This window comes from Cotesia typhae, unplaced genomic scaffold (genome assembly GCF_013202065.1).
Source record: "Cotesia typhae breed Kobodo isofemale line unplaced genomic scaffold, CoteBio_Ctyphae contig_127, whole genome shotgun sequence".
Lineage (NCBI taxonomy): Eukaryota > Metazoa > Arthropoda > Insecta > Hymenoptera > Braconidae > Cotesia > Cotesia typhae.
In genome coordinates this window covers 64174-88577 of record NW_027423716.1, presented here as the reverse complement: position 1 = coordinate 88577, position 24404 = coordinate 64174, and the positions used below count along the sequence as shown (strand labels likewise).

Here is a 24404-nt window from a genome sequence, read left to right as displayed (position 1 = left end):
TATATTGAAAAAACGCGTTTTTTATTGTGAATTTTTAAAAATTAAATATTCCACGAACGAATCAACCGATTTAGACAAACAATTCAACGCATTTTTTTGTGAACTAATAGTCAACTTTACTCACACACACATTAATTATTTTAAACACAAAGAAATTTAATTAATTCTGAAGTAACACGGCGGCCGAGCGGTCTAATGGCCCTAGTCCGCTCGTACATCGTGTTGTCAGGCGAGAGTTCGAGACCCGACTCTTGTTAGAATACTTTCAACAATAACCGCCGGGGGTCACTTTGGTAGCTGAACTGTACTGACAACATGGGTTTTTCTGAGGTTTACCCATGTCACTACTCCAAGAGCTTAGGAAAAGTTGAGGCATAGAGAGATTGCAGTATAGGAAGCACAAATCGGCCCACAACCGCAAAAAATAGAAGCGTGAAAAGGGCAAGAAGGGTAAAAGGGGAAGGGTGTGAGAAATGGAGATAGTGAGATGAGAGTAAGGAGAGAGTGGAACGTGCTGAGGTCTAGTAAAAAGAGTATAAAAATTACAATCAGTCTTGTAAAAATCAAAATTATAAACAAGTAAAATCAATAAAATAAAAAAAAAATAATCAATTATGAATAGAGAAGAATTAGAAATTTTTACGATTCCAGAGTTTTAGCGGAATTTTTTTTTTTTTCCATAACTATTCTCATCATTTTTTAATTTTCCATTTCTTATTAGAATGACGTGGTAAGATATTCCTATTTTATTTACTGATATTAGTAAGTTTGCTACTAATTAGGGTAAATGCACCAGTAGTTAACTGATTGTATGTAAAAGCCATACAACAGAAAAAACGGTGAACGTGAATCGAGAAAATTTTTGCTTTTTATTCGATACAATTCGGAAAGAATTTTTCTACTTCTTAATTGAAAAAAAAAAAAATTATCCTCGGATATATTAAAGATGTTCCGAGAAAAAACCGTTTTCTTAAAATTTTTTTGAAATTTTGAGTACTTATTATACTCATAAGATAAGTATCCTCTATACGCAGAAATTTTTTAAAATAGTCTTTACGGTACTAAATTTCGAAATATTAGCGTTTAAAATTTGTACATTTTACAGACGAACCCTATGCTAATGACATTCAAGCGAAAGTTTTATTAAATATCAATTGCACCTTTCTTAGGATTTTTTTAAAAAACTGAGAATCATTAATTGAAGATATATCAAGTATTTTTTATCAAAAATGACATAAACAAGCGGTATTCATTTCTTTATAAAAAATGTTTGAAGTTAGTGACTTTCGATATTTTACGTGAGTGGAAGTAAGTGAGCGATAGCCTGTAAAGAGAGGCAGCACTAGTGCGTAAGAAAGAAACCAATAGCCCCAACCTCTTGGTGTCTTTTTCTTGTCTATGAACGTCCTTAAGAAACTTTTGTATGGAGAGTCAAAAAGTTCTCGAATAAACTCTTTTTTTTAGTTTTTTTCGAACATATATAATTTTGAATCAAGATAAAAAAATTTTTTTTTGAAGAATCTGGTGTACTTAATTCGAAAACCCGGATCTCTTTAATTCAAGAAGTTGATGTCTTGATTCAACATTATATTAACTTATTTCAAGTTTCGCATGAATCTTAAGTTGAAACATTTATCACTTGTTGGACTGATTTTACGAGATTCCTCCCTCAAAAGGGATTACAGACCCGAGTAAAAATGAAAATTGATTTTTAAAAAATAAAATTTTTATTCACTGCCGCAACACCGCTGCACCACAGCCGTTTGGAAGACAAAATCGCCGCAACACGAAATTTTTATTCTCGACTCGCATTGCCGCAACACAGCTGCACGCTGCTGAATTTTATTAAAATCGTCGCCGCAACACTGCTGCACGCTATATAAAAAAGAGTTAGGTAAAGAAATTATTCATTTATAAAAAAGATGATTATTTATTGATTGAAAAATGAATTAAAGTGCAATTAATTTCATAGTTAGATTTTTCAAAGGTTTTGGAATTGGAGTTGGTCATTTTGTTAATTTAATCCGCTATTACTCGATGGGGCCTGATTATTTGTCGTCGGATGATAATTAAAGTCTTGTTGTGGGTAATACCAGTTGTTGACAGAATCGTTGTAATTCGAGGGCGGTACGTATCTCTCATTTTCATAGTATTGCATAGTTTGGTTCGGTGGCTGGTAGCTTTGACCATAATTATAAGGATATTGCAAATGAAAATGGTTCATGAATGGTGTATTTTCGTAATATCCAGTGTTAGTATTGTCGTAAGTAGTTAATGAAGTCTGTGTATTATTTTCAAGCTGAGAAAATGGTGGATTTGGACAGTTATTATTGGCAGAAAAGTTTTTTGGTTGTTCTAAATTTGTTGCTGATTCCTTTACTGGTCTGTTTTGCTGGTGATTTGTTTTTTTTTCCAAGCCATTCGGTTTGTCCTCTTCAAGATTTTCAATGGTTACTGTCTGCTCAATCTTATTTGTGTTCTGTTGATTTCCAATTTCTGACACTTTAATTACATCTGTACCTTTGTCCTTTCCTGAAGTATTATCATTTCCAATAAATGACTCAGTCGATTGCTCGTGATTATCATTTATATTTACTAGTGATAAATCTTCATGAATAATTTGACTTGTCTTGTTTTGGCTTGTGTCATCTCTATCTTTACTCTCTGAGTGAAGAAATGGCTCTATTCCTAGCGTATCATCAGAATCTATGATAAAAAATATTTAAAAACTGAATAAATCAAAAATTATCAAGGCAATTAATATAAAGATTTATAAAATAACTTAACAGTAGTGTAAATACGAAGATAAACATTATAACTATAGAAAATTACATTTAAACCAACCTTTAACTTTTTTTGAAACAATGCTGGAATTTTCTTTTGATAGTAGCTTTCGTTTAGATCGGCTGGTCAAAGCCCTTTCAATATTTTTACTTTTTATTTTTTGTATTTCATCAAGTGGTTTTTGATTTATTACAGCTTGATCGATTTTGCGTCTTACTATGTCATTGAATTCCACAATCGTTAAGGAGACATCACATTCACTTTTCAAATAGCCTGTGAATTAAGAAAAATAAAAATTTTTTAATTTGTTTTATAAATTATTTAGTTTACCGATTAAAAAATTTTCCTTACCAATTATTGCATTGCGTATGTTAGGATTATTTTTATTCATATTTTCAGCGGTTTTAAATGCAATTAATTCTTCATTAGTTATTATTAGAGATAACAATTGCCTAACCAGCTCTCGATGTTTGTAATTGGATTTACTCAAGGCAAGATTTATCTCATTTTCAGAAATAAAAATTCCAGTATTAGGATGTAATTCAATCTGAAATTTGGTTTATTTTTAGATTATTTTAATAAAATCTATTGAATAAATATTTTTAAACTTAAATAACATTAAATATTTGAATTAATAATAATTAATTCTCGATTTCTGTCATCCAAAAACTGGATCTAGTAAATATAATAATTAAATTTATGTTTGATGATATTTTTATAATTGGTTCAACAGCTTATATCCTTAATTTTCATAACATTATATTTTTTCCTTACAGCTGAAATAAAATTTTTATATTTTATAAATAACAATAAAATAGTAATTGACTTACCTTTAGCTTTTGACTTGCAGTTAAATTCTTCTTTGATATATATTTATTAAAGCTATTTGCTTGCAATCCGAATAAAGTTGTATATTCTGGCGTAACTAAATGAATAGAAAATATTTTATTTAAGGAATATTAAAATAATCAATATGAAGATTTAGTTTTTAGTCACAGTATCAAAGAATTGTCTCAAACAATACATAAAAAAAGCACTAGCAATTAAATCAAATCTAGTAGTCAGATGATGATAGAGTCATGTGTCTACTAGCTCTATAAAATTTTCTTCAATCATTTAAAAATAACATTAATAGAAATTTATTTAATTACTGTTAAAACTTACGATTTGATCTCCAAGGTCTACAAATACAATCTTTGCAGTTTTCACAAGTATTTTTTTGTGTCTGTGATGTTTCACTAGAAGTTGTGGATTTGGTACTATCATCAACTTGTATCAAATCATTATCAGTAGTTGTGATGGGACGATTTATCTGTGGCGAATTATTGCTTAATGGCTTGCCAATCTTGACAAGTTCTTTGGTTGATTCGTTCATAGATTGAACATTCTTTTCCTGTAACTTGGCATTTTTCTTCTTGTTACCTGATAATTTTTTTTTTCTGCCATAATGCTAACAGAATAATTTTTTTTTAAAACTTTACCCTTTACATCAATTAATAAAGCTTCTAAATAATTGAAATTACCTGAAAATACCAATAAAAAAATTTAATACTAATTATCAATAAATTATTTAAGGAAAATAGTTAGAGAATTTGAAACTAGCAGCACAGTAAAAAATTTTGCTTCATTGCTTCAAAAAATTTTGTGTTAAGAATTTTTATGTTAAATATTTAACAATTCTTTGTGTTGATTTAACAGAATAAATGTTAAATTTACACATAAAAGTGTTAAATATTTAATACAAAATTTTTTAACAAAAAAACGCAAAATTTTTTAATATGAGACATTGATTAGTTTCCACAATTGTAAAAACATGAAATAAAATATTTATATATGAAAAATTAATAAAAACTTATTATAAACATTAACAAATCAATAAGCAAATTGTTGTTTATTATTATTTTATAACTGTTGCGTGATTTTTAATGAAAAATTTTTTATTTGTCTGCTACATTTACATGCATCATAGTTAAAAATTATAGGTTAAAGAAAGTAAAATTATTTACAGAATACTATTTAATTTTTTTTAGAAACACTAAACTGTATTATAAAATATCATTTACAAAATTTTACAGAAATACTCACGTGAAATTTTCAATAATTTGGCTTCATATAAAGTCGTAATTCCGTATCGATCAACCCACGGAAAATCTCCGCACCAGCCAACTCGAATCAATTTTGATTTTAGCACTTCATTAATGTCTTTAAGACTAACGATTGAAATTTCACAACTTTCTATCCAAAATATCAACACCCACTTGTCTTTATTTTTTTTGACCATGACAATTAGTCATACCTTCAATATTTATCAAGTTTTCGATTATAAGCGACACAAAGAGTTGAACAGTGCAAGAATGAACATGCCGGGTTCTCGTTGCCTTGGTTACGAGCGTCGTTTGTAAGTTTGTCTCACTCTTACACATAAGCGGTTGCAAGTTTAGTAGTATATGATGGCGCTTCACTCGAGATGCTACGCTCTTGGCGCCAAATAACAAGTGCAATAATGGCGCTGATTATACAAAATGTATGTGTGAGCTAAGTATGTGTACTAATATATACTAGTATACTAAATCTGATATCGTCTTATGTCTTTATGTATTTTATACTTTTTGGAAAATTTGTTCAAAATAAAAATAACAAAATAATTTAATAAAAATGCCGAAACTTAATACTTCGAAAAATATTGAAAATTATTGTCGAAGTAGACAATACACTTTACGAAAACGATTGAAAAATTCACAGATTTTCAACAATAACAGGTAAAATATAACAAATAGTTCAATATAATGAAAATAGCATTTGCTAAAAACGATAAATGCAATTAGTAGAAAATAAATTCATTGAAGTTTAAGTTTAGGACCTTTCAGTGTAACCTCAAAAAAATTTTTATTAAGCAAGCGTCACAAAAAATACTTGAGCTTTTAGTAGATTCTATTAACCAAGAAGTTAAAAATTGATCATTTTCAACTTAAATTCAACAAAAATATTTTTGTGCCGCTTGAGTAATTACTTATAATTTTTGAATATTGACTTTCTATTCATTTATCTATTTATAAGGAACTGTTATTAATAAACATCAGTCATTTTTTTGGATTTTTATAACTAAATTAAAACGAAAAAATTTTGAAAAAAAATTCGATGTCTAGAAATGTAAAAAAAAATTATATTTAAAGAAAATTACAAGCACAAATGTAAAAAAATATATTTATATTTTAATTGATTTGTAATAAATACAAAAAAAATTTCAGATGTCTGCTAATTTCAGTATCATTTATTTGTTGATAATTTTATCACAAATAAATGATCACAATTTATTGATAATTTCTTTTCAATTTTTAAAAAACTGATTGCTCTAATTTTAAGAAATAAATAGTTCTGATAATACAACTTACACAAATCTTAGGAAGCTGTGGTTCGTTAAAAGGAAAGAAATCATCATGAAAAACTTAAGCAATACGGATGAATTAAGTGGTAGAATATAAATATTTATTAGCTATGTTTATAATAATCTAGCTAACTTAAAAACGATAGAGTCAAATTGCAGCTGCGTAGTTCAACCTCAAAATAATTGTGAAAGTGATAAAGTTGAAAACAGACCCGAAATTTTATATTTTATAGAAGTACCACTGTATCATCAATTGAAAGAATTATTTCTACGATCTGGTTTTATTAATGACTTATCATATCCGTACAGGCGTCAAAAAATTAATGATGATTGCATCGAAGATATCTATGATGGGTTATTGTACAAGGAACACATCGCAGAATTCAATCCTGATCATGATATCTTCAATTTGACCTTTATGTGGTATACCGATGGTGCTCCTGTATTTAAATCACGGACTTACAGTGTGTGGCCATTTTACTTTATCATAAATGAACTACCGTATGAGAAGAGGATTTTAAGGGAAAATATAATTTTGGCAGGACTTTGGTTTGGACCATCTGATCCCAAAGTTAATACATTTTTAAGACCGATATATAATCAAATGGTACTTTTAAGCACCGGTGTAAAATTCAAATTTCCTGAAGCAAACGACCTTCAAACAGTCAAAGCTTATCTTCTTTGTGGAACTTGTGATGTTCCAGCCAGAGCTGATTTTCTTAATCACATAAGATTCAATGGTGATTATGGATGCCCAAAATGCCTTTGTAAAGGATATACAGTGAGAGAAGAAGGTGTTTATGGAAATACTCATATATATCCTTTTGAGGGGGAGTTTATACCAAGGACAATCGACGACTATGATACATTTGTGACATTGTCTACTCCAAAAAAACCAGTGTACGGCGTAAAATGTACATCAATATTGAGCAAAATGATGCCAGATATGATTCGCGGTACCTCAATTGACGTCATGCATTGCGTTTACCTTGGAGTAGTTAGACTTATGGCAAAATTATGGTTTGATAGTGCTTATAGATATAAACCTTGGTCGCTGTACGCACATCGAGATATTATTGATGAACGGTTGAAGAAAATTCAACCCCCTAGCTTCATTAAACGAATGCCTCGAGACTTAACAGCACACAGTAACCATTGGAAAGCTAGTGAATAGAAAAGTTTCTTCCTTTTTTATTCACTTCCACTCTTAGAAGATTTGATGGACAAAGTTTATTTGGAGCACTACATTGAGTTAGTCCTAGGAATTTACATTCTCACCCAACAATCAATATCGCTAGAGTCCCTTGCTTTGAGTGAAAATCTTTTAAATGCATTTGCTGCTAAATTTCAGACATTATATGATATTCAATTTACAACATTCAATATTCACTGTTTACGGCATTTACCTCAGGTAGTCAAAGACTTAGGTCCATTGTGGATAACCTCATGTTTTTTTTTGGAAGATTTGCTGGGCAAAATGGTAGGATACGTGCATGGTACCCGTTATGTTGGATTGCAAATTTACACTAAAGTTTCTAATCACTTAACAATATTGAATAAAATAAAAGATTTACCTGAAGAAAAACCAGTTACAAAATTTTGCAAGAAATTAAAAACTACAGGAAAAAAGTTGATACTAGTCGTAAAATAGGAGAGAATTTATACGCTTTGGGAAAAATGTCTTTGCTCAAAACTAAATCTCAAAATCTTATCGTCGCACTAGATCAAATTGGTGAAAGTAATAACAATGTAAAAATTCATAAATTTTACAGATTAAAAAAGCAGAAACAAATAATTTATTCGATAGATTATTCCAGGAAGACAGCATTTGCATCGTACTGTATAAAAGTAGCTACTCAAAGTGGACCTAAAATTGGATTTGTGAAGTATTATTTAAAAATTTGTAACTGTGCCAATAACTGTGAATATCATTGTCAAGATTCAAGATTTTATGTCTTTTTAAAGAACTTTTTTTGAAGATTCATTTAAAACTACAGCATCTTTGAGCTTAATTGAAGGACCAAACGAAACTCGAATTACCGTTCCTTATCTTCATAAAATTATTGAAAGAGATTCGTCAGAAGTTTTAATTGATGTTTGTGAAATAATTAATTTGTGTTATATAATTAGAATAGAACGGAATATTGAAGGTTTGACTATAAAAAATACGTATGTTGGTGAACAAGAAAATAATGTCGAGTATATTGAATAACTTATTAATAGATTATGCAACTTGTTAAAATTAATGTTAATTATCATAAAAATATTTCATAATTAAAAGTGCTGGCTTGTAATTCATTTCTATTGTAGTATTTTGATGGGTTCAATGTTTTGGAAACATGGTTCTATTAGTAGATGTATAAAATTTTTTCATCTCTTCTACAATACTATTATCATTTTTAAACTAATTATTCTATAAACTTCTGTACTAAATAATCTTAAAATTGTTTCTAACAAATATACTAGTTATTGAAAAAATTACCATAAAGTAATGAGTCATTGCAGTGGCCTAGATGGTATATCGACGATCTAATTAGTAATTTGTCTAACTCCATATTTTTTAGAGGGTGATTTGTTTAACATTTTTATGTAGCCATAATCGAATTATAAATTATTTGAATGATTCAAACCTAAATATTATATCTCTAATATAGATAATAATGATATTAAATGGTTTTTTAAAGTGATAATGAATTTTGAACTAATTGTTTTTTTCGTACAAATAGAAGATTCTCTAAAATGGAGTTAGACAATTTACTAATTAGAACGTCCATATGATATAATAAATTATTTTAAAATTTATAAAAAATATATGATTGATTTGTTGAGTGTTGCACCTTTGTTGCAGCGGTGTTGCGGCAATCACAATTTTATTATTTCGTCACAAAATAAATTATTTTTATTTATATTATATTTATATTATATATATATTATAATATAATAACCATATTATTATTATTATTATTATTATTATTATTATTATTATTATTATTATTATTATTATTATTATTATTATTATATATATATTTAATTTACAAGCATGTATGGAATATATATATAATAAGTTATAATAATTAATTGTTGCAGCTGTGTTTCGGCGGTGTTGCGGCAATTATAATTTTTTTATTTTATCACAGATTTGTTGCGGCTGTGATGCGGCGCTGTTGCGGGCACTTAGACTCCGTGCGGCGCTGTTGCAGCCCTGTTGCGGATATTTTATGTTTTTACTCGGGAAGATGTTAACGATAAAAAATATACATTTTTCAATTTTATGTGATTTAGATTAATTCAACTTGGTAGATTTTGAAAAATCTCAAAAATAAAATGTTCAAAAAAAGTTCTTTTCGGATAACTTTTGAACTAACATATCGATCGATTCCATAGTCTAATCACTGATTAGTAATCAGTTCTTAATCTACAAAACCAACATTAATTGCCGCAAAGCGCATCGAAATAGGTTTACTTGTTCAAAGACATGGTTTTCCTAAAAATCAGTTACATATTCGCAAGAATTTTCTTATTACCAAACTAGAGTGGTGAGTAGTTTTGTGCTCAAAGAATTGCCATTATTGAGAATATGTCTCTAGTCTCTATGTTTGTCGAACGTGAATAATTTTGTATCGATCGAACTTTAGGTCGTGCACGGCGAATAGTTTAGGGTTAATTATTAAAAATTGTTTTCCAAAATAAATTAGGAATTATTATGGTGTAGTAGATTATTTTTGGATGAAATGGATTGAAAATTAAGTTCTTATGATAAATGAATTGAAAATGTTGATGATATTTTACAGATTGAGAATACATATTAAAATTCATTGCTACATACTTCGCAGACTGTGTAGGTGTGCTTGCGGCAGAACCTTTTTTTCCTTCCAGTGAAGCAAGATGTTGCTCTAATGCATCTAATAAACTGCTCGGAGCTTTTGTAAGATCTGGTATGTCACCTTTATCGATGCCAACATTCTATAAATCAAAGATTACCATTTAGTATATTTATAACTACAGTTACATACAGCTTCTCTAGCCGTAAATTTTTCATTTATTGAAAAGTAAATTCTCTTTCCGACAATTACATTAAGAGCCAGTCCTAGCTACTGCAGCTTTGTGAATTTCTCCTAAACAAAGAAAAATTTTAGAAAAAACGCTCTGCTACCTGATAGATTATTTCATTTTCATTTAATAATGCTTGAGAACAATTTATGGATCTGCAATAGTTTTGATGTTACGAGTGTGACAAGAATAGTACGGTTTCTCTCGATGAGAGCAAGGAGAAAAAAAGATAAGGCCCGTTGTTAACAGGACTTGTCATTACTAAAACAATTATAAATAATTTAGAATATACACAGAAGAAATTCTTATCTTGAACAGAAGAAATGTTTACCTCTTACTCGGAAATTTTAGTTCAAAATTATTCTACTTACCGAATCAAAAAAAAAAATTTCCTCTTGAAATTATTAAAAAAACTCTTGCAGAATCAAAAAATTCTCGAGTAAAAATTCAAATTAAGATGTCTTGAGAGGATTTTGTTTTCTAATTTTAACTGCAGATGATTTTTTTGAGACAAAAAAAAATTTCTTGGGTCAACCTTTTTTTTCTGTGTATATTTGAGTAATAATTTGAAAATTACAATTGAATATAATATTGTTTTATTGTGCAATGCAACTATTAAGAATAATCGTTTTTATCTTTATTTAACCTCCCACTAAGAAAATTAAAAATTTTCAAAAAAAATAGGGAAGTTAATGGTTTCACTCCGATTTTCGAAAATCGAGTTTTCATCAGAAACCGACGTTTTAAGGTCCTAGAAAGCTAGGTGTGTGTGTGGGGGGGGGGGGTTAGAACGCGAATTGTCACGAAGATAGCGTTGCCAAATTACAACGGATCTCTATCAAACTCAACATACTTATTCTACATATAAATACCGAAGTCAAGATCTAAGATGAGCTTAATCTGTCACGTGATCTAGAAATGCCGAGATTTCAAAATTTTTAGGGGTGTGCGAATATTTAAGTTGACGAATGATTCGCCTCGAATTGAAATCGAATTATTTGAATAGTTCAAATGAACAGAAAAAAGTCGGTTTCTGTTAATGAACTAACTAATTTTTGTGTAAAAATTACTTCGTTTTATATTATTTGACTAAATAAAGTCTTTATAATTACTTGATTGTAAATAAGTCTGCTTATTATTTTTAATCAATATTTCTTGGTGTATTCAGAGCCCCCGCTCCGGGATACCCCGCTTCTTTGACATTTCTTTGGGAAAATTTGATTTTTTTCTTTTAAATGAGTTCTGTGACACGATGAATCAGATATTGAAATAGCGTCAATATCGACTACATTTGGAAATTATATAGCTGTATCTCTAGCTAGGTTTATTCAAATTAATTTATTTTTCTCTTCACTGAATTAATTTGATTCTACTTATGTGTTGATTTTATATTGTACTAAAAATTAGGACTATAAGATAGCTATATAAAATCCTCTACTAAAAAATTGATCTAACGATTTTATTGTTGTCACTTTTCGCTGCTGTAGCTACAACTTACCAACTTACAACTTGGCAACAGTTACCATGGCAATTATTAGAGTGAGACTTTCCATATGAGTAACCACAGAAAATTTTTATATACTAGAAAATCGAGCGTGCTTTTGCTAACATGTTTATTATCGACAATTTAATTTATTAACATTGTTACAAAATTCATTCATTAATACTTAACCGTTGCCATGGTTACCATTGCCAAAATTGTTACCATGCAACGAAAAGCGACAACAATGAAAACGTCGCACAAGCTTTTTAAGAAAAGATTTTATGTATATGGTATATCTCATATTTGTGAAATATATATATTAGAAAATTGAATACCGCGCTGCGCGCGCCATATTTTTGACCAATAAGGAATCAGGTTCCATTTTTTGCGAGTTTCGACTATTAACTAACTTCACACTCTTATGTATTTTTATTACACGCTTTTTTTTTTTTATTACACACTTTTTACACGCTTTTTATTAGCTTCACTTGTATGTTTGTATGTTTGTTTGTAACCGAATTCTTTGGGCGCGATTTTGACCCACTTTAAACGGCCAGATTTTATTCAAACATTGTAGATTTATCGAGGACCGATGACAATACACTAATTTGATAAAATTATTCCATTTTTCAATTTGGAAAATAAGATTTTTGTTAATTTATATAATTTTAATCTATAGTCGATAAGGCAGAAATTTCAATTTCCAACCATTATCTTAAGCCAACTTATCTAATATTAACAAATTTTCGAACACCAAAAAGAATTTTTAGTTCAACAAAGCATATAATAGTTCAAAGAAACTAAAAAAAAAAGTTTTTACAAATAAACAAAATTAAAAAGTAGAAAATAAATAATAGTTTAAAAAAACTAAAAACACGCTTTTTATAGAAAACCGAACCAAAAAAATAGAAAATAAGTTTTAATAAATTTAACTTTAGAATAGTGTTGAGAATTTCAATAAATATAAATTAATAATAGTGTAAATAAAAAAAATGTATTTTACTTTTAAAAAAGCGTGGGGTGCATGGGCCAATAGATATAAATATTCTATTGAGAAACATGAGTGGAGTGATTATTATTTTTATAATATCTTAAATATTAAAAAGGTGAAAGCCAGGTATAACATTAATGAGAGTTATATGATAACAAAAAGATGCACTTGTAAACTGAGTGGTACTACTGTGGTAATATCAAAAGTGTGGAGAATATGGGTTACAGTCTTGTAAAAACCAAAATAGATATACAATAAAAAACGATATAATATAAGATAAAAATTTATTTCTTTATAACAAAGTGTTTATGACATAAACAATAAAAAATTAAATAAAATGAAAATTTTAATTTTATATCGAAACGAAAAACTAATAATGATTTAAAAAAAATGATTCCTTAATATTAACCCTATGAGCGTGACGCTGCCTGACAACTACTTAACCTATAAAGACTCGCTATAGTGCGAACGAGAAACTAAAAGAAAGGTGACCAGTCTAGGGTTAATTACAAGGAATCCGTCCTAGACATTTCGCTGGCAACTCCAAGGATAACCAACATGATTAAAGACTGGACTGTATTCGAAGAATACAGTGGCAGTGATCACCAGTATGTGATATTCAGAGTTGGAATGGCACCTGTTCCGGCTCCACAACGAGTTCTTCAACAGCGGAAGTAGAACGCCAGGAGGGATGATCCAGAGACATTGCGAACGTCATTTGCACGGAGCTGGTCTACCTTACCGAACAATCCGACTCCGGATGCCTGCAACGAGACGAAAAAGGCAGTGCTCAAAGCGATGAAGGAAATTGCTGCGTACTGGTGGACAACAGCCATAGCAGAACTTCGCAAAAGATGCCATGAGCTACGTCGCCGCACAACGAGAGCTGCGAAACGTCCCCTGAACCAAGACTTATATTCGAACGAGTACAAGCAGGCCAAAAAGACGTTGAACAAAGCCATCAAAGCAATTAAAGCGAGCTTGTGGAAAGAGATTTGTCACAATCTCGGCATGGACATCTGGAGTAAAGTCTACCAAATAATCGCCAAACGACTTGGAAAGACTTCACCAGAAGCGCCGAAGTCGCCTGCCCTAATGGACAGCATTGTAGCGGAGCGTTTCCCAAAATACCTACCGCGGGAAAAGAAACACTACGTTAAAAACGGCGAAGCAACACCCTTAACAATCGAGGAACTACAAGACACGGCCAAGTCTCTCAAGACAGGAAAGGCACCTGGTCCTGATGGCATCCCGGCATCCGTGATCAAGACTGTAGCCCTGGAATACCCAGTCATACTTCTGAACACTTACAATGCATGCTTGGCAACTGGCAAGTTTTCTACGGTCTGGAAGCGGCAGAGATTGGTTCTCTTAGACAAAGGTAAGGGAACCTCCGTAACACCTTCATCGTTTAGACCACTCTGCATGCTAGACATTGCTGGAAAACTACTCGAGAAGCTCATACAAGGGAGACTTCGCAACGACATCGACTGTGCTGGAGGCTTTGCTACCAACCGACATGGCTTCCGGAAAGGTCGATCGACGGTCGGAGCGATTGATAAAGTCATAAAAAAAGCAACATAAGCATGGTCTGGTAGCCTCAAAGCTCGTAAAGTACGTCTTGTCCTCACGCTAGACGTGAAAGACGCCTTTAACAGTGTAAATTGGGGAGATATTTTAGACGCTCTGGAGCACAAATTTGACGCGGAGCCAGAGAATCTGGCATTAGTCGACAGCTACCTTGAAAAAAGAAAGCTAATAGCGGAAACTACGGAAGGCCCACAAGAATATACCATAACAGCTGGCGTGCCACAAGGTTCAATAATGGGGCCCGATCTATAAAACGCGGACTACGACGAGCTCCTTGTCACACGAATTTTATTCTTGTGTGCGTCCCTCTCTACGCCTAGTGTTGGCAACAGATCCACACTCGGTGTGTCTCTAGAGTTTGACTATCTTGTATTATTTTGACTAATTTATTTATTGTATTTGACTCTTTATCACTTATATTTCAGAATTTACATATTATTGTTATTAGTTCTTAAGTATTAATTTGACTTTTGTTTCAGAAAATTGTACTGAACTATTTATAGTTTTATTATTTCATTATTTGTATATTTATTGCCGTAAATCTTTGCAATAATGTATTTAATGATATTATAAGCTTGTTTCAGCATTTAAGACCAAGGTCCAACGATGGGTATCGGGACAGGTAATAAAGAAAATGCAAAAGCATAATATTGATTATTGGTAATAGATCATAGCCCTTACTCGCATGGGTAATGCCCTACAATATCGGTCGCGAGTAGAGGGACTTGTAAAATTTGGGTAAATTGCTGGAGAGGCCCTCGTGATCGGACACGAGGCCTCATAGTTTTCGGTAAAAATAAAATTTGTAGACACGCGGGAGCCCGCATAGTGTGAGGAGTGTGGATCTAGCGCCTTGGTTTGAGTCCCTTTTCTTGTTGGTGAGTACTCACAAGTTGAGCTAAATTATTATCCGCACGTCGCGTTGTCTCCTGGCTCAAATAATTTGGTATTAAAAGTTATTATTAATTGTCGAGTCGATCCCGTCGTTAGTAAGGGGGTTTGTAGTGAAATACCTGTCCCGAAAGCTACGCGTTTGGGTCCTCGAATCAGCCAGTATTGATTTAAAATTCATAATTGTATTTTGAGATAACCCGACTGAGGAGTTCAGGTGTATCTCAGTTCAAGATTATTGCGTAGATAAAATTTCTATTGTATAGTTAACGCCGTCGTAAAATAATCAAATAGTCTATCGAGAATCTAGACAAGTTATTAATAATTATACGCGACATCGTCATTATTATTTTGATTATACAGTCCATCCGACTAAGGAATTCAGCTCTGGACTTAATGTTAAGTAATTTGTTTGAATAAATATCTGTATATATTATTGTTAATTTTTCGTAATATGCAAATTATTGTTTCTCCTTTTCCTAACACCTTTATATTGTTTATTTCCCTAGAATACCTGCAGATCAGCCCTGGAAATACAGGGTTTGTTATTTTCCCCTGTTTGAAAAAAATAACTGGCGTCCAGACGTGCACTAACCCAGCCTGGGTGGCTGCTGCGGTGTTGCTTAGGAGATTAAGAGCATCTCCTAAGCTTCCTATTTGTTTGTTTATTTCATTATGGGCGACCTGGACAAAATTTCTACTTTACTCGACGTATCCACCGTCGAGTCGTGTATAGAAATAGTAAAATTATGTTACATCCTTGAAATGTTGCTAAAGCAAGTAGAACTAAGGGGCTTTGCAGACGACGTTGTCTAGGGACGTTGTCTAGATGTAGGTCTAGCCTAGTAAGAATTATGACCAACACTATGGGACCAAGAACCAAAAAAAGAAGAGTCCTTTTGGAAGCAGCCCATTCGGTACTATTTCATGGAGCAAAGATATGGGGGGACATATTAAAACAGAAGACCTACCAGCAAAAAATGACAGCAGTGCAACAGCGAGATTTTCGAAGCGGCTGTATTAGTCATTGCGGGAGCCACGCCCATCGACCTACTAGCATTCGAAAGAGCAAAACTCTATGACGCTAAAAATAGTGACGAAAACATGAAGGACGCAAGAACGAGGATAAAGGCGAAAACGCAGCAAGAGTGGCATGACCGATGGACATCGGGAGAGACGGGCAGATGGACGGCGCGCATCATTTCAAACATGATCGTCTGGCTTTCTCGGAGGTACGGGGACACGGACTTCTTCCTCACACAGCTATTGACAGGACAAGGACAGTGTAACGCCTACTTCTTTAAGATGGGGCTATACCGCACACTGACGTGCAAATACTGCCCGGATCAAATCGACGACGCCGAATACATTTTCTTCAAGTGTGTACGGTGGAAAGACTACAGAAGCAGCACCGGAGAAATTATAGGCAACACACTGTCGTCCGAGAGCTTGATAGCCTGCATGCTCAGAACAGACGATAACTAGTTAGCTGCTGCAGCCTACGGGCAGCGCCTTCTAAAATAAAAAACCACAGAAAAAGACCAGTAACCAGAAGTAGGCGTCGTGAGACGCAACATGGGCTGGATTGAAATAATGTTAACGCGGTTCCGATCCAGTATTCTCCATCCTATCTACGGGGAAGGAGAGAGGAGTTTTTTTTCCGTGGGTAAAAATCCCATACTACCGACCATCATCTTTCAATGACAGCGGAGTCTTTGGAAAATTTTTTTCGCTTCTCTCTCTTTCTAAAAAAAAAAAAAAAAAAAAAAAAAAAAGTAAACGAAAAAAAAACACACACAGACATATACATACATACATGCATACATACATACATACATACATACATACATACATACGGATATTATCGTGAAAACATTCAGGGAAGCTTCCTTGGACCTTAAAACGTTGAGATCTGATGAAAACTCGATTTTCAAAAAACGGGGTAAAACCAATAACTTCCCAATTTTCGAAAATTTTCAATTTTCTTAGCGGAAAGTTAATCATCTTTTTAAATATTTTACGGCGTCTGCCATTTTAATATATTATTTATTGAACTATTTAAAGCTAATATTAAAAATGGCTAACATTCTTTCCGGTTGTAACTGTCCGGTTAACAGCGAAACATTATCTGCAGTACCTGCATACGTATGTCTACAATTGTAATTTTCACATTCGTAGAATTTATATAACATTGAAATTACGTAAGTAAATGTAAAAATTTTTATAAATATACAATTAAACGAACACATCTACTACTATAAATGTGTATAATAAGAAAAAAAGGTCCATTATAAAGATGTAACAAATACGAAATTATTATGAAAATGTAAAAAAAAATATTAAAAATTAATTAAATATATGGGTCATTCCACCAAATAAGTATATTTTTACGGGGCGACCCTCGCGGATTACGCTTAAAATTTGTGGAGGTATTCTCTATAATAAGAATGAAATTTCTTAATAAGTTTCAGCCCTTAATATGCAGCGGTTATGGAGTTATGATTTTTTGAAATTTTGAAATAAAATTTTTTTTAACTTTTTTATTAGTTTTTTTGATGAGGAAAACTTTTTTGTTAAAATCCACAGAAAGTTGGATCTTGTGGGAAAAATTCTCAGCTTTTGAATAAAAAGATCCATTATATCATAAACACCTCAGAAGACCCCTTGAAATCCAATTAAAGGGGAAAAATTGATTTTTCTCGATGTGCGGCGCAAGGTACTTCCAATTTAAACTTTTTTTTCTGAAAGATCAAAGTTTTTTTACACAAAATATATGATTTTCACGATGTGCATTTTTGTTTGTGCAACCACAATTAATCTAAACGTGAAATCGTTATAATTAAAATACTTTTATTTTTGAACTTTTTTCAGATGTTGATACAGTTTTAACACTACAACGAAAATGATACTCTTGAGCATTTTAGCATAGTTGGTATCTCAGATTACCTTGAATATAACATAGTTTTGATTTATTTTAGGGGTGTGCGAATATTCGAATTTACGAATTATGCGCCTCGAATTCGAATCGAATTATTCGATTTGAAATTCGAATCGAATATTCGATTTGAAATTCGAATCGAATATTCGATTTGAAATTCGAATAGAATATTCGATTTGAAATTCGAATAATTCGAATAGTTCGAATAATTCGAATAAGTTGAATAATTCGAATAGTTCGAATACTTCAAATAATTCAAAAAGTCGTTTTCTGTTGATAAACTAACTAATTTGTGTGTAAAAATTAATTCGTTTTATTCATTTGACTAAATGAAGTCTTCATAATTATTTGATAGTAAAGTCTGCTTATTATTTGTAATAAATATTTCTTGGTGTATTCGGACCCCTCGCCTACGGGGCACCTCGCCATTTTGACATTTCTCCGGGAAAATTCGATTTCTTACTAAATGAGATCTATGACACGATGGATCAGACATTGAAGGGGTGCAAATATAGACTACATTTGGAAATTCTACAGTTTTATCTCTAGCTAGGATTATGTAAATTGATTTATTTTTGTCTAAACTTAAATAAATGAAGTCTATAGAGATATTTGTAGCTATATTTTATTATATTATATTATAGCTATATTTATATAGCCCACATTAATTTGTTATATATTTTATATATTACACAAATATGAAAAATATCATGAATATAAAATATATGAAAATAAATTATGTGCGTACTCAAATAAAAGGTATCGATGGACATAACATCAGGATGAGCTTATATCTTAAAAAATGTCAGTAATTAAGAAATGACCTTGTATCTTGAGAACTATTGACATTTCTAAAGATATAAGCTCATCCCGATGTTACACTCATCAAGATCTTTCATTTGCCCTTTCGATACCCACGAGAATTTATTATATATTTTATACATTTCACAAATATGAGAAGCATCATATATATATATATATATATATATATATATATATATATATATATATATATATATATATATATATATATATATACTAGGATGGTCCTTATGTTGGGTTTTTTGAAATTTTTTTTCACGATAGTTCAAAATCGGTTCAAAATCTATAAAAAAAAATCATGCCAAGTTATAGCTCTTAATTTTAATATTAACCCGCGCCCCCTGACGGTCAAAGTTTTAAAGGAAAATAACATGGGAAAAGTTATATTTTTACTTTGGAATTTTTTACGTCATAAACTAACCAACAATCACATCAAAAATATTTTTTCTAATGCAAAATTTAACGGTCTACAAAAAAGGTCTCTTATCATTTTTTGATAATTCTAACGGTTTTGAAGTTATTCGAGGTCTAAATTGAAACTATAATCTTTTTCATAGTTTTTTCTGTTTTTTTGGTCATTTAATAGTTCATAAATCATGAACCGGTTATTCTTTATAATCTCATTGGATTTTTTTGTTTAGAAAATTTTCAAAGTAACTGTAACGTTGGAATAATAGTAACACCAATTCATTTTTTTAGCCTGAACTGTCGAACATTTTAAAGATTTTTAACTTTTTTTGGATACAAAAGAAATTCGGGACCTATTGTCTCGATTTTTATTGTTATTGGTACAAATATCAACAAACTCCAATTTCAAATTTTGATTTCTGGTTAAAAACATTTTAGAAACCGATCATGCCGCCATCTATTAGATTTTACTTCAATCTCTAACACTAAAATTAATTCTCAGATTACTCATAACCTACATTTATTTCTCAGCTTGATCAAAATCGTTCAATTACTAGTACTGATGCCTTTTTGATATATAAATAAATTTTTTGAGTTCATTTATCCGATATTTAAGTAATCAGTTAAATATGGAGTTATCACGTTTACGTCAAAACATTTTTTTGATTGGTGATGTTAACGTTCAAATCGTAGGTAACAAATTACCATCGAAATTGCAAGCTTTGAAAGTGTTATTTTTTTATACACGTATTTTAAATAATACTATCACAGATAGTGTTGCTGCAGTGATTGATGAAATTATTGCACGATGGATGGCAAAAGCTATTTATATATTGAAAATGTACATGCTTCGGGAGCAATTGTCATTGAAAAAAGGTGAAGATAATAAACTACGGCAAATATGTGTTTTTGTGACAATGGTTTATGTTAAAGCTTGGTTTTCGTCGTCAAATAGTGTCAAAGCTCCGTACCATGATCTTCAGTTCATAAAAGAACTCAACAACTTTAAGGCAATCAACAGTAATCTTGCTACTGTGGCAATTAGTAGATTTATGAATCACTTGTGGTATTTATCACCAGAATTAGCAATCATGGCTATTTTTGATGAGGAAGTTTCACAAGAAACAAAATTAAAAATTGTCGCTAAGCTGCGTAAAGAAGAAGAAACAATTGTGATTGATGATATTCCGGAAGAAGACTTGGATTATACTAGTGAAAAATGTAGTGTTAAACGCTTTCAAATTAAGAGCATAACTGAATTATTATATAATGATATTGACTTTTTCGTAACTACAGAATCGATCAATTTTTTCAATAGATTCGAGTTACAAACAGAATTTTCAAAGATTCATCCTTTTGAATGGGCTCATAATGAACACTATAAAACTGCATTACGATTCGCTAAAAAACTATCGGTTGTGAATGACTGTGCTATAAGAGGAGTTAAACTAGTGCAAGATTTTTGTAATCGTTATACTAAGGATGAAAAACAAATGCAATACGTGTTACAATTGGTTAAAGATCATCGTCAAATGTTTCCTGACGCACTTAAAAAAACTAATGTAAAAACTTCATGAAAGTATCTGTAATTAAAAATAAAAATGGTAATGTTTGTACATTTTCGATTCATTAAAATATTAATAATACACTTCTTTAATTGATTAATACTTTTCACGTAAATTATAGTTCAAAATTATATGCATAAGTAAAAAAGTAATCTAATATGAATAATAACCCGTCTATGATTGTTGAATTATTAAATGACCAGAAAAAACTATGAAAAAGATTATAGTTTCAATTTAGACCTCGAATAACTTCAAAACCGTTAGAATTATCAAAAATGATAAGAGACCTTTTTTGTAGACCGTTAAATTTTGCATTAGAAAAAATATTTTTTGATGTGATTTGTTGGTTAGTTTATGACGTAAAAAATTCCAAAGTAAAAATATAACTTTTCCCATGTTATTTTCCTTTAAAACTTTAACCGTCGGGGGGCGCGGGTTAATATTAAAATTAAGAGCTATAACTTGGCATGATTTTTTTTTTATAGATTTTGAACCGACTTTGAACTATCGTGAAAAAAAATTTCAAAAAACCCAACATAAGGACCACCCTAATATATACACACACATAATCTTTTATTAAAAAGCTTATACGACAGTTTCATTGTTTTTGCTTTCGTTGCTACGTTTACACTCTTTCAATGATCCGTCGTGTCGTAGATCTAATTTTTAAAAAAATCGAATTTTCCTGGAGAAATGTCAAAATGGCGAGGTTCCCTGAGGCGGAGGGTCCGAATACATCAAGAGATATTTATTACAAATAATAAGCAGCTATTACTTTCAAATCATTATAGACACTTTATTTAGTCAAATAAAATTAAGCGAATTAATTTTTACACAAGAATTAGTTAGTTCATCAACAGAAAACGACGTTTTGAATTATGTGAATTATTCGAATATTCGATTCGATTAGATTCGAACACTATTCGCACACCCCTAATTTATTTATTTCAAGAACAGTTGATTTCTTTTTGAAGAGAAAAATTTGCTTCTATTAATAAGATTTATTACTTCTCTCAGATGGAGCACCTTAGCAATTTGAAAACAAAAAAGCATCTACTAATTTATGTTATCATTATGCTGACTTTAGAATCATCGCTGAGTGGCATTTTTTTGCGACTGCCTATGCGACGAGCTTGCAGGTTCAGTGAAACGACATGCTGCTAGAGCTTAATTATAAATGGAAAATAAAAAACATATACTGACACCACAAGATTTGCATTCCTGGGCAATCAAGAATTTTACAGGCGTTGATTTTACTTTCATAATGAATGATGATGGCTTAGACAAAAAAAATGGGTTAGACATACGATATTCTTCATTAAAAACGGTAAACGGTACAGAGACATTGTACACTTTTCGACCGCTAAATGATGAAATTGTATATGCTTTTATTAAAACTGTATCAACATCTAAAAAAAGTTCAAAAATAATAGTATATTATTTTAATAATAGTATATTATTTTAATAATAGTATATTACACACCTAGGAAAGTAAAGTAAGAAATGTCTCAGATCACATGTAATTGTCGGCCGAGGCGAAGCCGAGTCTCACTGGATGAAATTTCAGATACCGTAAAAAATGTATTATCAGATTTAAGCTGGCTCTTAGAATATAATTTTTAGTTAATTTTAGTCCAGCTATTTTTGTTTACTGATAGTAAAAACAGTAATAATTGATACTCATCTCTCAAAAAATTTATTATTAACAATAATCATACAAATAATTTGAAAGGACTCCTCGAGATAAAAAATTTGTAGTTGGAAAACAGCATTATTTTTTTCCGGTGTATAGTAGGTTTCAAATTCGAACAAAAACCTCAAAATCCTCGTTGAGAAATATGAGGATTAAATGAGAATTCTTGTATATTTGAAGCATGTACAGTTGTCGTGAAAACAACTACATGCGTAGTATAGAGTAGTCGATAAGGTTTAGGCTTCGAGAGCGTAGGCTTTCGTGTTCGAGTTCGAACGTAGGACGATTTTAGATTAATTTAATTTCGACATATGGGGAAACAAGGAAGGTAAAAATGTTAAGTATCCGAAATTATTTATCTGAACACTCGGATTGAAACAACTATCCCCAGTAAAAAAAAAAAAATTGTTTTTTTCAATTTAACTAATTTATTTTGATTCCAACGAAAAAACAGGCTGAAAACTTGCAGGAAGATGAGAAAAGGAGCTTATTCAAAGCGGAGCTCTTAATATTAATATTTAGAGGTACCTTTTTCTAAGTTTCCATTTCCCATTTAAATAATAAGAAAAGAAAAAGTGTGTGTGTGTGTGTGTGTGTGTGTGTGTGTGTGTGTGTGTGTGTGTGTGTGTGTGTGTGTGTGTGTGTGTGTGTGTGTGTGTGTGTGTGTGTGTGTGTGTGTGTGTGTGTGTGTGTGTGTGTGTGTGTGTGTGTGTAAATCTCTCATAATTTTTGAACGGCTTGACTGATTCTGTCGCAATTGACGCCAAGGGCTTGACTGAACTTAGATTTTGAATATGATTTGGACCGATTCGGACCGGTAAATTTTCAGAAATCTAAAAAAAAACTACGAAAAAAAATTTTTTCAAATTTGGTTTTTTTTTAATAACTTTCAAACGGCTTGACCGATCAATTCCCAAAACTAATCAGCTCTTAACATCAAAAAACCACGTCGATCTCCACCAAGCCGGTCAAAATCGGTTGATTCGTTCGTGAGTTATCGTTGACGAAAAAAATCGACAAAAAGTGTTTTTTTTCGGATTACACCGAAGCTTCCGGTCTAATCAATTTGTGTTTAAAAGTATATCATAGAATTTGAAAAACTGCGTCGAATGCCGCTAACCGCGTGAAAATCGATTCATTCATTCAAAAGTTATTGCGGTTTGAAAATTCAAGAAATAATGATTTATTAAACTCCTATCAAACTTTTGAGCTCAGAGAGCTCAAAACTACACGAAAATTAGATTTTTGAGTTCAAAGTGCTCAAAAACATATTTAGTGCAATTTCGAATGCTTAATTACGAAAGTAGCGGGAAGTTGCAGGGATGGCCTTCAGGATCAACCGTTTTCTTAATTTTTTCTTCTTCATTCACTTTACTGTAAAAAAATTATGACTCGAGTTAAATGAATTTAATATTGGAAAGTTTCGAGAAATTATCAATTCATTATTCTATGAAAATTTTGGAAGTCAATGGATGTTATCCTATTTAAACAAAATTAAGCAATGTAACTATAACGATTGAAGTGTTCTTTTATTAGAGTCTGGATGTTTTTGTCGATGCTCTTCTACTACTTGTACTAGAAATTGAAATTGTTCTTAATTTTTAGTTAGACATGCGTTACATTCTTCTACTAATGCAACGTCACGTTCTGCAAAGTCATTGACAACTTTCAATTTTTTAAAATACTCTAACTAAATTTTCGTGATAGCTCTCATTTTCTGGCCACAAGAGTTCATTTTCATTTAAAAAAATTACACGGCAGATCGAATTTTTCTTGACTTATATTGACTTATATTTTTATTTGA

The 24404-nt window shown here is 31.1% G+C and overlaps 2 protein-coding genes across 11 annotated transcripts in view; both read right to left on the bottom strand.

Annotated features, from left to right (window-relative positions):
* Positions 1-24404, bottom strand: part of Lap (phosphatidylinositol-binding clathrin assembly protein lap) — a 110526-nt gene that overhangs the window by 62413 nt on the left and 23709 nt on the right. For all 10 annotated transcript variants that reach the window (XM_074258793.1, XM_074258806.1, XM_074258786.1 and 7 more), the window contains one exon: positions 9996-10132. In XM_074258793.1, the coding sequence (XP_074114894.1) occupies positions 9996-10132 (137 nt within the window). The remainder of the gene's footprint in view (positions 1-9995; positions 10133-24404) is intronic.
* Positions 2015-5819, bottom strand: LOC141537697 (uncharacterized). The gene is made up of 6 exons (XM_074258834.1): positions 4870-5819; positions 3949-4307; positions 3615-3709; positions 3136-3331; positions 2845-3057; positions 2015-2706 (listed from the first exon to the last, which is right to left on the bottom strand). The coding sequence occupies exons 2-6, from the start codon at positions 4157-4159 to the stop codon at positions 2015-2017; spliced, it is 1407 nt and encodes a 468-aa protein (XP_074114935.1). The 5' UTR covers positions 4160-4307; positions 4870-5819.

Bases quoted from the DNA above. Each gene is read 5' to 3' on its own strand.
- LOC141537697 (XM_074258834.1), bottom strand. From the start codon at position 4,159: ATGAACGAATCAACCAAAGAACTTGTCAAGATTGGCAAGCCATTAAGC. The intron at 3,332-3,614 runs GTAAGTCAATTA...ACCAAATTTCAG, and splicing joins CTGCAAGTCAAAAGCTAAAG to ATTGAATTACATCCTAATAC. The intron at 2,707-2,844 runs GTTGGTTTAAAT...TTTTTATCATAG, and splicing joins TGTTTCAAAAAAAGTTAAAG to ATTCTGATGATACGCTAGGA.